General features: G+C 40.7%; 1 protein-coding gene across 10 annotated transcripts in view; it reads left to right on the top strand.

Annotated features, from left to right (window-relative positions):
• Nucleotides 1–12,486, top strand: part of ADAMTSL3 (ADAMTS like 3) — a 388,887-nt gene that overhangs the window by 178,676 nt on the left and 197,725 nt on the right. For all 10 annotated transcript variants that reach the window (XR_010123993.1, XR_010123994.1, XM_054451684.2 and 7 more), the window contains one exon: nt 1,967–2,093. Coding sequence is in view for 8 of the 10 variants with exons in the window: in XM_054451684.2 (XP_054307659.1) it covers nt 1,967–2,093 (127 nt within the window). In the remaining 2 variants the exon portion in view is untranslated. The remainder of the gene's footprint in view (nt 1–1,966; nt 2,094–12,486) is intronic.

Here is a 12,486-nt window from a genome sequence, read left to right as displayed (position 1 = left end):
TACTATCTTTATAAAATCATATAATCAGGATTAAAGGATCTCAAAAGTCACTGGATTAAGCTACTCATCCAATAATTTAATCCCCCCTATAATTTTTCCACCAAGAGATCTCCTAGACTATGATTGAATACTTATTATTAGATAACTCTGACTTTTCAAACTTTCTCATATTGAACCAAATTATGCTTAAACCTGTAGCTTTCACCATTTGGAAATACACAGAACAAAAGTAGACCCTTTCCTCATGATAGCTCTTCGTGAATTTGGAACTATCTCTAATCATAAGCTATTCTCTAGACTCCCTTGAAACCTACTACCTCTCCCTGAAATTTTCACTTGATCTTTCTCTTTCCCTTCAACACCAAAAAGTTGGAAAGAATAGTGTGTAAATCATTGTCTCAGCTTCCTCTAGTTTCCTTTCTTCTTCAACAGCTTGGATGTAGAGTCTGATTCAACACCTCTCCAAGCTGAAGCATGAGGGCTACCCGGGAGTCAAAATCAGATGAAAAACAGAGAGAAATAATAACATTGGCCCTCTTTTATTGAATCCTTTATAGTGTTTGAATCATTATACTAAGAATTTTACATATATTTTTTCATTGAATCCTCACTAGGCCCTATGTGAAGTATATATTGGTATTATTATCTCTATTTTACTGTTGAGGAAAACGAATCTCTGAGAGTTTGAATTTTTCAACATCCTGCAGCTTAAAAGGGTGGTGAGTGGATCCAGGTTTGTACGTGGGTGTTTTCTTCCTCCAAAGTCCCTGCACTTAAACACCAGGTTTATAAATAAAATTAGATGAATATGGGAAGGAAGGAAGAGATAAACCATCAGATCAGTTGATATTATTGTCGTTTACACATTATGTAAAATATATGCTTAAGGAATAAAAAAGAAATATAAGACATGACCTTTTTTCTCATATAAGGAAGCTTATAATCTAGCAAATACACACACATATGTACACATGAAAAATGACAAGAGAAGGAAGGATAGCAGTATAAACATATTTTATATGAGACATCTCTCCTTTTAATTCTTTTTTATATTTTAAAAATTGTTTATAAATATGTAGATATAATGACAGAGGTGGAGATACATAGGCATAGGTACAGCTAATGATAAAGACAAGGAGATATAAAGATATAGATAAAGACTATAGACAGATACTAATATAGGGATATAGATATTTAGAGATAGAAGTAAAAACAGAAAAAAATGATATTTAAAGTAAAACTATGAACCAGAAGGTTATACATCAAATTTAGGACAGTGGTTGTTTTGGGGAGGAAATGAGAGAATAGGACAAGTGTAGGGCTGGGGAGAGAGGAAACATCTGTAATGTTCTGTTTATTTTATATACATAAAAATACATGGGCTGGGCAGTGTGGTACATGCCTGTAATCCCAGCACTTTGGAAGGCCAAGGCAGGAGGATCACTTGAGCCCAGGAATTCAAGACCAGCCTGGGCAACATAGGGAGACCCTGTCTTTACATCAAATTTTAAAAAGCTGGGTGTTGAGGCACAGGCCTGTGACTAAACCTCCCAGGCTCAAGTGATCCCAGCTACTTGGGAGGCTGAGGTGAGAGGATCACTTGAGCCCAGGAGGTTGAAGCTGCAGTGAGCCACGATCCCACTATTGCACTCCAACCTGGGCAACAGAGTGAGATCTTGTCTCGAAAAAAAAAAAAAAGACAGAAATCTGAATAAAAATATAAATAGAAAAGAGAGGGGTATGGAGGGACAGCTTCAAATCTTAATATTTCAGCCTTGCATTAGAATCATATAAATGATACTATCCTGTAAGACATTATATTATTTAGATTTATAAAACTATGTTCTCATAAAAGAGAGCCAAACTGTAAATTTAAGGATTACATCACAACTAAGCTTCCTGAAATGAAGGGAGCTCCCCCTCCCCTGGCTTTGGGCACCACTGACCGCCATGCTTCTGTTGGCAGGCTGTGGGCTGCGATCGGCAACTGGGAAGCAATGCCAAGGAGGACAACTGTGGAGTCTGTGCCGGCGATGGCTCCACCTGCAGGCTTGTACGGGGACAATCGAAGTCACACGTTTCTCCTGAAAAAAGTAGGTTTTAAACCCAATACGTTATTACCATCATACAAGATGTATTTTAGACCGTCTATTGCTAGAATAACATTTTCTGAATGTTAAGCTTCTTTAGTTGGAAGTAGCTTTTGTACCAATTTTCTAAAAGTGAAATTTCTTTCAAAAAGTGTGTATCTAACTTTTGTTCCCATTATATCTTCGAAGAGGACCTGTTTCTTTGAACCTTTGCCAATGCAGGATATTACTGTTTTAAAAAAATATATTTGCCAGTTTTTCAGTTAAATCATGAAATAATAATTTATTTGTCTTCCTTTGACTGCCAACAAGGTAGAAAATATTGTCATGTACCTATTGACCACTTATACTTTGTAATTTCTCAGTTAGGTATTGAAGCCATTTATCAATTTTCCTATTTGGATGTAGATCTTTTCCTCATTGTTGAGAGCTTTTAATATATCACCAATACTAACATGTTTTCTGTCATACCTATTTCAAATATGGTTCCAGTTTGTTAATTGACTTCCAATTTTGTGTAATTAGAGTTTCTAAGTTTCTAAGTATTATGTATTTGGAAATTTCCATCTTTTCATTTTAATAATATCTGTCCGTTAAAACATCCTTTAGTTTGGGGAATCAGTAAACTTTTTCTGTAAAGGGACAGATAATAAATATTTTAGGCTTTGTTGGCCATATAGTCTCAACTACTCAACACAGCTGTTGCAGTGTAAAAGCACACACAGACACCTGTAAATAGATCAGCATGGCTACATTCCAATGAAACTTTATTTACAAATATAGCCTGAAGGCTGAATTTGGCCCTTAGGTTTGTTAACCGCTCCTTTAAAGGAAACAAAAATTATTCATGTATGTTTTCTGCCAGTACTTTTATGGTTTTGTTTTTCTTTATAGTAATTCTTTCTGAATACCCCCTTGTTGGTGGTATTCAGTTATAAATGTAGGTGAGTTCAGCCAAAGATTTGATTTTAAATCTTTTATTCATTTGAATTTAGTTTGTTGTAACTTGTAAAGTCAGCATCTTACTTATTTTCCCAAATGGGGAAAGCATTACAGGAGGGGTGGAGGGTTTTTCAGGCAGAGGAAACACAAAGTTCATGGCATGACACTGGAGAAGAGCCTGGGTTTTTTGAGGAACTCCTAATATGTTGTTCAGGCCTGACTGTACATTGAATAGGGTAGAAGATAAGACAGAATGGCATTTAGAGTCAAAGCCTTCATTAGTGTGTTTTATTTTTCAGATTAAGTGGAGCCATCAAAGCAATTTAGGCAGTGGAGTGATATGGTTAGGTTAGTGTTTTAGTAAAATAATTCTGGTGGTGTGTGGAGGCTGGATTACCTGTCAGATGAGCTTGGAAGCAGGGAGTCCAAATAGGAAGTGTCTTTCAAACTATTCAAGAGTGTTTAAAATCATGAGGCCTTGATCTAGGGTAGCATGGCAGGAAACGTAGAGGAAGGGACAGGTGGAGAGATCTTTAGCATGTAGAATGAACAGAGTTTGGTAATTCTTTGAATGACAGCTATAAGAGAAAAGAAGCAGCTAGAATGGCCCAAATTTTCCATCTTGTGCAGCTGGGTGGGCATGTTTGCTATTCATTTGGGTAAGGAATTCATGAAGAGGAGACACATATCAAAGGTGAGACTCCACCTCCCTGAATTTTATTCTCTCCAAAATTTTCACCCCATAAGTATCCGATACCTAAGTATCTTTCTGATGCCTGCAAACAGATGTTGGTTATGTTTTGTTTGTCGTTGGAGGGTTTATCTGAAACATGTTAGTTTATCATGGCTGATAGCAAAACCCCTTGTTGGTGGTATTCAGTTATAAATGTAGGTGAGTTCATCCAAAGAGAGTATGTAGAATATAAGAGGAAGCCAATAATTGCATCCTGAGGAAAAGCTGAAATCAAAGCATTTAGCCAGGGAAGAAGTTTAAGGGAATCCAACTGAGAAGGAATGAATAGAGTAAGTAGGTAAGTGCAGAACTTAGCAAGAGCAGTACCATGGACCCCAAAGGAATAAGTAATTTCAAAAATGAGATGGAGGTGGCCAGCAATGTTAAATGCTTTTATGAGTTCAACTGGAATAAGGGCCCAAAAGTTTGTCTTTGGCAATTTGAAGGTCATTTGTGATGTGAACAAGAGTGATTTTGATGAACTTCAGGCTGAAATCAAAGCTTGATTGCAATGGATTGATAAGTGAAGAGAATGTATAGAGGGAAGGATTTGCTCAGGACAAGAGGAGGAGAACAGACCAACACCCTATCAACAACTGGATAGCTCTACAGGGTTGGTTGGAGAACACCGTGAGGTGTTCCAGCCTATTGTCTTTATTTGGCTCTTCATTAGGGGATAGAGTTGGCCACTAGGAGTGAGGGCTCAGAGACTTGAGCCTGTTCCCATGAAAGAAAGAAGGAACCAACAACAACAGTACAAAGATAGAGAAGTAGCTGAAAGGGCCTAGCTGAGATTGGAAACCATGAATTCATGGAGGTTCCAATTTTTGGACTTCATGAAGGAGGTGGCTTTGAATGGTGGTATACCAATGAGGAATGTATTCTACTGGAAATCACAGAAAACTCAACTTAGAAACATTGGAGTTTATAAATCTTTTCTAACAAAAAGCCTGGAGTAGGCAGCTAAGGCTGGGGATGCTGTTTTACTGTGTCTTTCAGGAACCAGGCACCTTTCTCTCTTCTTCACATCCTTAGAGGGTGGCTTTTGCCTAAGTGGCTGCAAAGTCATTATTGGACATTGAGATGTTACATCCACATCCCAGATAATAAGGGAGAACATAGTGTGAAAAGCATTTTTTTAAATACTGTGTTCTTTATCCAGGAAAGGATATTCTCCCCAGGGAATTTTGCTTCATTGACCAGAATTATGGTGTGTGACACCCTGGCTTCCAGGAGGCAGGAAACCAAGTAGTTAGCATTCTATCTATTCTGCTATTACTAATGTTGATCAAATGCTTTGTAATTCCCAAAGTTCTCTTCAGACTTATCATTTAATTCTACCAGCATTCTTACATTATAATTTGGATAATGTCCGGCCTATTTTACAGATGAGGAAACTAAGGATGAGAAATGTTAAGAAACATCTCCCATAATTAATTATGAAGGAAATATTGGGAAGTGGTTAAGAAATTGGGGTCTGGAGCCAGCCTTCCAGGGTTAAGTCCTGGGTCTGTTGCTTATGAGCTGTGCAGAGTTATTTAAGTTATTTCACTTCTATGGGTATCTTGGATCTCTAATTTTAAATTGGTAATAACAACAGTACTGCCTTTGTAGAGCTGTTGTCAGGATTTAAAAGATCAACCCATGTTGAGAACTCCAAATAGTGTAGTAACTAGAGAGTACTCAGTAAATGCTAGCTGCGTTTTTGTTAAAAATATTACTCACTGGGATACTAAAGGATGTCACACTGATACGGGAGGAGGGGGCAGGAAATTGAAGGGTGGGGTCCCTGGCTAGGGCTCTGCCCTTAAGCCTGTGCCCACTGGCCTGGGTGAGGACAGGGACTCTGTTTTCACACCCAAATGTTGCATTTTCCAAGACCACTCTGGCCTGCCATGCCCCCCATTCTGTGTCTATAAAAACCCCAAGACCCTAGCAGTCATACACACAAGTGACTGGATGTTGAGAGGAACACACTGGCAGAAGAACACACAGATGCCGACAGGCCATTGACAGTGGAACGACACAGACGCAGGGGGAAATTTGGCCGAGGGTGGGTGGACGAGATCCCAGCTGCTAAGCGACCCGACTCCAGGGGAAGACCACCTTCCCACTCCATCCCCCTTCTGCCTCCCCATCCCCCTTTTGCCTTCCCATCCATCTACTGAGTGCTACCTCTATCATTCAGTAAAACCTTGCACTCATTCTCCAAGCCCATGGTCCTGGAAAAAAATGGATCACACATGGGCTTGGAGAATGAGTGCAAAGGTTTATTGAATGGTGGAGGTAGCTCTCAGCAGATGGCTGGGGAGGCAGAAGGGGGATGGAGTGGCAAGGGATACAGAAAGCCCTGCGATACAGAAAGCCCTCTGTCCTTGAGATAAGGCAGAGGCTCTAACTGAGCTGATTAACACAAGCCACCTGCGGACAGCTAAGCTGAAAGAGCACACTGTAACACACGCTGGAACTTTGGGAGCTGTAAACACTCAACTCTAGACGCTGCCTTGGGGTTGGAGCCCCAAGCTCCCCATAACCTGCCCGTCTGCATGCTCCCCCCTAGGGGCTTGAGCTGCTGGGCACGGAAGAAGTGAGCCACTCCTCCTGTTGCATGCCCTGAGAGGGGGATAAGGGAACTTTGCCCCTTTCAATACCTCTTATATACTTTAAGTATAAATGTGGGTATTTGTAAACATATTTGAAAGTCAACAATCAGTCCGTCTGGGGATTGATTTTAAGAGAGCTACTGCTTGGTATGGAGGAAAATGTTGAAAGTGTGAAAACAGAGTGATTGTAGGACAAACCAAAGTTTTAGGACTCAGATCAGTGAACACAGTTTGAAGAGACAGGCTATACTGAGAAGTGTTCATCCAGGAAGGTATGTGGATGAGGGGAGTAAGGAAGAAAGACAATAGCCAGATCAGGGTGTAATGGAAGTACGTAGAGTTAGTGTTGGCCTTAGAAAGTTTGGAAATCTCATCAGAAAATACCTCGTTTTGTCAGGGTCCAAGAAAGATTAGAACTTGAGATAATTCTAATTGAACCAGGGTAAATGCCAAATGAAATTGTGCCAAGGGCAGTCTTATTTGGAGAAGTGTGCAGAAGAGGTACTGAAATGCAAGGTAGTTCATTATTCTCCCTCTCTCTGTCTCTTGATTTTCAGCTTTTGGATTACATATGCTTCTGAGAATCTATTAAAAGTTATGCATTTTCTTTCCAGGAAAATGCATGTGTATTTATAAGCCCCACATATGCCATTCTGATTTTTTGTGGGGTTCTCAGACCCCTGATGCCTGTTTAGGACATTCCAGGTTAAGAACCCCTAAAATGTCCTTTTTAAAAAAAATCAATTTCTACATAGAAAGGGGAACTGGAGGGCACAGATCCTTCAGTGCAGGGCATGAGTGACATGGTATAAGCCAGAAACATCCCACAGGATGCTGGCATGTTATCAGGTTATGTATGCATGTGCTTGAGCTGAGGCTAAAGGTAGCAAAGATTCCTGCCTGCGTGAAAACATAGTCCTTCACCATCTTGATTCTAATTATGGCCCCATCATGTCTCTTACAGCTCTGAAACTGACCAGCTGAAGCTGTTTTTGGCTGGGATTTTTCCCTAGGCCATATGGAAGCACTTCCCTATAATCATGCTTTGTGTGAAAGAAATGTGGGAAATGAAGCCATGTCTCCCCCTGAGTGTGCATCACTGGAGCCTGCAGAATCCACGCAGCTCCTGCCTCCACACCTTGCCAAGAATTCATTCCAATCTTCCCTGGGACTCACCCTGAGTCAGGACATGGCAATGAGATGCTGTTGGCACAGCCCTGCACTGGAGAAAGTGCACAAGGCTGCACACAGGATATCATTTCCATCACGCAGTGAGGCAGACACAAGGTGTAAGAGCCTGGAGCCAAAACCTTTGCTATGAAAAAATCAGAAATTTATCCAGATACAACACAGATTTCCTGTTCAGAGGGAGGACGAGAGAGAAGGAACTGACAACCAACATAAACAGCTTTGGATATTGGAAAAGGAAACTAGAGGCCACTCAGGTATTAAAGAGAGAAAGCTCTAACAACAACAACAAACATATCTGTTTAGAGAGTCTTGACTTGGCATTTAGAAACTTAGTTGTATTTCTAGGTTTGTTCCTTATTTTGGTCTTGTCCACCTCAGGGCACACATGTGTGAGGCAAATAAACAAGATTGGCTTGTCTATTCTAAGCTTTTTGTCCATTTTTACATGGTGGCAGCCAAGCCTATTGATACAGTGATACCTAAGGCCAACTGGGAACACCAGCATTTTGCTCAAGTTTTGACAGTATGAAAATAAACACACACTCTTCTAATGCATTCTTTGATACAAATAGGATCCTGGGCTAGGTGGATCATGGGGCTGCCTCACAGGGTAATTCTTAAGATTTTTTCCCTTTATCCACTGTTCATTTCTCCTTTGACTGTCACTTCCAAAAACCATTTACAAATTTAACTTATTCCATAACAAGGAAGATTGTATAGGATATAAAGGGTCTGCTAACATGCTAACATGGATTGGTTTTCATTCTCCTGTCTTCCCACATCATCTCTTTCTACCTCCACATTCGTCTTTCTAGGGTGAGATTCTGGCTGGTCATACTCTTCTATCAGAACTGTGATTGAGAAAGGAGTATTCAAACCAAAGACCCTGTTCCTTTTAATGGAATTAAAAGTTGCCCCCTCCTCCTTTTAATTCAGCAAGGGAGAGTGTGGCCTGGAAGGAAGACTCTGTGACTAGAAATAAAGACTCCTGGGTTTTAGTCCTTGCCTAGCTCTTTTGCATGTTTTTGTTTGTCTTCTGGCCCTGTGCATGAAGAGAGATAATGGAAAAATAGCATGTAGACTGTGTTGCGAAGGAATGTCATAGATTGTATTTTACATGGAGAAGCAGACAGACTGTGAACTCCCTGGCCTCTTCATGAATCGCCTTACACCTATGATAAAATCCGCATCCCTCTCCAAAGCCTTTAAAGCCTGTATCATCTGATCCCTGTGTTACATCATGTGCTGCCATCTGCCCCTCATTCCCTAATCTCCAGTTATACTGGCTTTCTGGGAGATTCCAGAGTGTCAGGTGCCCATTTCCCCCATGGGCCTTTGCACCAACCCATCCCCGAACCTGGAACCTGTGTCTCCCTGCTCTTCAACGTAGTTACCTCTTTCTCAACCTTGAGCACAAGTGTCGCCTCCTCAGAGAGGCTTTCTTTGACCACTCTACGTAAAGTAGGCCCTTCTCTTTTCTGTTTAGTTCTTGCTTAGCCTTTAGAGAAAGAAGTGGTTGTTTCATTTATTTGTTTAATTTGCCTCTCCCACTAGTAAGCTTTGCAAGAGCAGGCGCCATGTCTATGGTGTTCACCATTTTATTCCTAGTGCTAGTGCAGTACTGAACACATCATAGGAGCTCAGTTAATGTTGAACAAATGAATACATGGCCTTCGCTGGAGATGATTCTGCTTCCTGTTATGATTTCAGTGGGACTAAATGATATTGTGCATTAGAACTGGACTGGAAGCCAAAGACTGGGGTAATAACCTCAGTTTGGCCTCTAACAATCTATCTTCTTAGGCAAGATGCTTCACTTACTGGGACCTCAATTTTTTCATCTGCACAGTGAGCATGGAAAATTTATAAGACCTCTTCTAGCTCTGAAAATCTATTAAGTGTATGTGTAATTTGTTCGTTGTTTAAAAAAAATAGATCTTAGGATTGAGTGGAGTTTAGAGAAAGAAGTCCTAGGAACTTATATGAAGCAATTTTCCAAACTTTTAATAAAGGGCTTGACAGTGATGTCTTGTCTTTATTCTTAAAGGGCCCAGGAAATTTTAGATACACCACAAGAATGAGTTGGTGTGAAGTTTCCTCTTATCTCCCATGAACTGCTACTTGGTTGCCTTTTAACATGTTATTGTCACAACCTGCAAGAGGGAGGTTTAGTTTTTGCACTGACCCCCTCATTGGTATGTGAGCTCCTCAAGAACCTCATGCACCTGGCCCAGTACCTGGCACCCAGTATGTTTCCAGTAAAGGTATGTTGACTTGACCTACACAGAATTGAAGAGCCCACTTAGACCAGCATCCCTATGGCAGCAGTCCTTGAGGAATGTGAATTAAAATCAGAAGCAGCTTATTGATAGCCAAGCACTGCAACACCCGGGGTCACCCAGGAGACCTGACACCTGCTGACCAGCTGAGAGCACTGGGATTATTAGTAAAAATACTTATTGGGAAAATAATAATAATAGTGGCCCCCAGAGTTTGTATGCTTACACTGTGCTATGTATTTGTCATGTATGACATTATTTATTCTTAACATAACCCTACAAGGTTACAAGGTAGATACTACTATACCCTTCCCATTTAACAAATGGAGAAATAGGCTCAGTGAAATTAAGCACCTTGGTCAAGGTCTCACAAATGGTGAGTGCTCAAGATGGTTCTGACCTCAGAGTTCATGTGCTTAACCACCCTCCCAAAGTGTCTTCCAAGGACAGCTAGATGAGCATGAGACGAGAGGTGCACCGAGGCTTAGAGTGGTGGGACAGGGAACAAAGATAGCACAGAAATGGAGCCAGAGGGGAGCAAAGGCTGCCTCAGCCAACCTACCCCTTGTTTCCCCTTGGCAGAGCCCAGCCAGCTTCATGGTTCCTAACCCAGGGTGCACATCAGGAGCACTTGGGGAACTTGTCCCATGTTCTAATCCTCAGGCCCCACCCTAGAATTTTGAGGGGTAAATCTGGGCAATTGTAGGTTGCCAAACTTCCCAGGTGGCCAGTGGCGCATGCCTTTGGTTAACGCCTCTGCTTTTCAGTGTCTGATGCCCCACTACAGAGTCAGAAGGCAGATGACTGTTTTATCCTCACCGGCCTCCTGATTTCTTAGAGGCAGTATAAAGGGCAGAAAATGAGAGTTACACTATGATGCTCAAGAACATCTGGACAGATATTTGTTATTAGATGCTGTGTGACATAGTCCCATCTCCTGCGTGCTGTTCCAAAGCTAGCCCTGCCAGTGAGCACAGAAGCATACATTATTAGTCAGTCTGCTTGTTACCATGGTCTTTTGAGGTAAAGGCAATTTAGGCCAGTAAATAAACATACCTCAGGTTGGGAGCAGATGTTTCTACATAGGAGATGAGGGCTGAAGATGCTCATTTGCAGATTCAGCAATCAGAGACTTTAGTAATGTGGCCTAACAGCTCAAGGCATGTGAGTCAGTTTTCAGTTTGCAGCCGATTGTTCTCAACAAGGCAAAGCTCTGCTGTGTTCCTTCCTTCTTTTGTAAAAAATTTGCTGTTAATTTCCTACATTTGCTTTTTCTACTTTTGCTTACTGGCATACTGCATTTTTCTCACCCCCATTTGCAAAGTAGTGTATAGACAGTCCTCCAGCTGCAGAATCAGTGTTGCTACCCATTGACTTTTCCTTTTTTCGCCTTCCAAAATCCTCCACTGCTCCTACAGAATGACAGATGAGCTTGAAGCAAACCTTACTATCCTACTTTTGAAAAATTGTGCAGACCCTGTTCTGTATAATACCATGCTAGGTAACTCCTTTTTTTTTTTTTTTTTTTTTTTTGAGATGGAGTTTTGCTCTTGTTGCCCAGGCTGGAGTGCAGTGGTGCAATCTCAGTTCACTGCAGCCTCCAACTCCTGGGTTCAAGTGATTCTCCTGCCTCAGCCTCCTGAATAGCTGGGATTACAGTCACGCGCCACCATGCCCAGCTAATTTTGTATTTTTAGTAGAGATGGAGTTTCACCATGTTGGTCAGGCTGGTCTTGAACTCCTGACCTCAGGTGATCCACTTGCATCAGCCTCCCAAAGTGCTGGGATTACAGGCGTGAGCCACCATGCCCTGCCTCAGTAACTCTTTTTAGTCTAAGTGATGACAAATAGTTATGGGTGTGTGAGGGCATTAGCAAACACTTTTTTTTTTCAGTTTACAAAATGTTTTCACAACATTATCTCATTTTAAAAAATGCATTCCTTAAAAATAAAACCTATGTTTTTTGCAATTTTCTATAGGGTTCAAATTATTAGCATTAGCATGTATTTAAAAACTTTTCTTATTTTTAAAAAAAACTACTTTATGCCTTGGGAATGGTGTGTGTGTGTGTGTGTGTGTGTGTTTGAATCTAAATAGCAGAAGGAGAAAATAAATGCAGGTTCTAGAAATGTAACATGAAAAATACTCTACAGAAAATTTTGTTCAGAAAAAAACCCCGACCAACTGAAAAAACACACACCAAAAAAACAAAACAAAACAAAACAAAAATAGAAAAGTGGGGGTGAGGTTGTCAAAGTGAGAGTCACTAAGACATCCTTTTCCTTGTTTTACCTTGGAATGTTTATATTTAGGTTGATGTAGTTCTGGTTGAACTTTATAGTGAAAATAAATGGTCTGATATAAATTACAGTGCTTCTGGGCTGAAACTGATGTTTATTGATTAGTTAATATTGTGTGGACAATTTATTTCCTGTACATCTTGCTACTTAGCAAAGCTGTGATATCCAGCAGGAAATGAGACATAGAAAAAATATGATGGAACAGCTGGACTTGAGCATTTATGTGTGGGAGGGAAAGTCAGTGAATCTTAGGTCAGTCCAGTGATTGCAAAATCAAACAAGTGAAACCCATAAAATGAAACTCTGTGTGATGAGTGAATTTGAGTTTATACAGCGTCACTTGGTCT

Source organism: Pongo pygmaeus, chromosome 16, assembly GCF_028885625.2.
Source record: "Pongo pygmaeus isolate AG05252 chromosome 16, NHGRI_mPonPyg2-v2.0_pri, whole genome shotgun sequence".
Lineage (NCBI taxonomy): Eukaryota > Metazoa > Chordata > Mammalia > Primates > Hominidae > Pongo > Pongo pygmaeus.
This window is presented reverse-complemented; position numbering and strand designations above follow the sequence as displayed.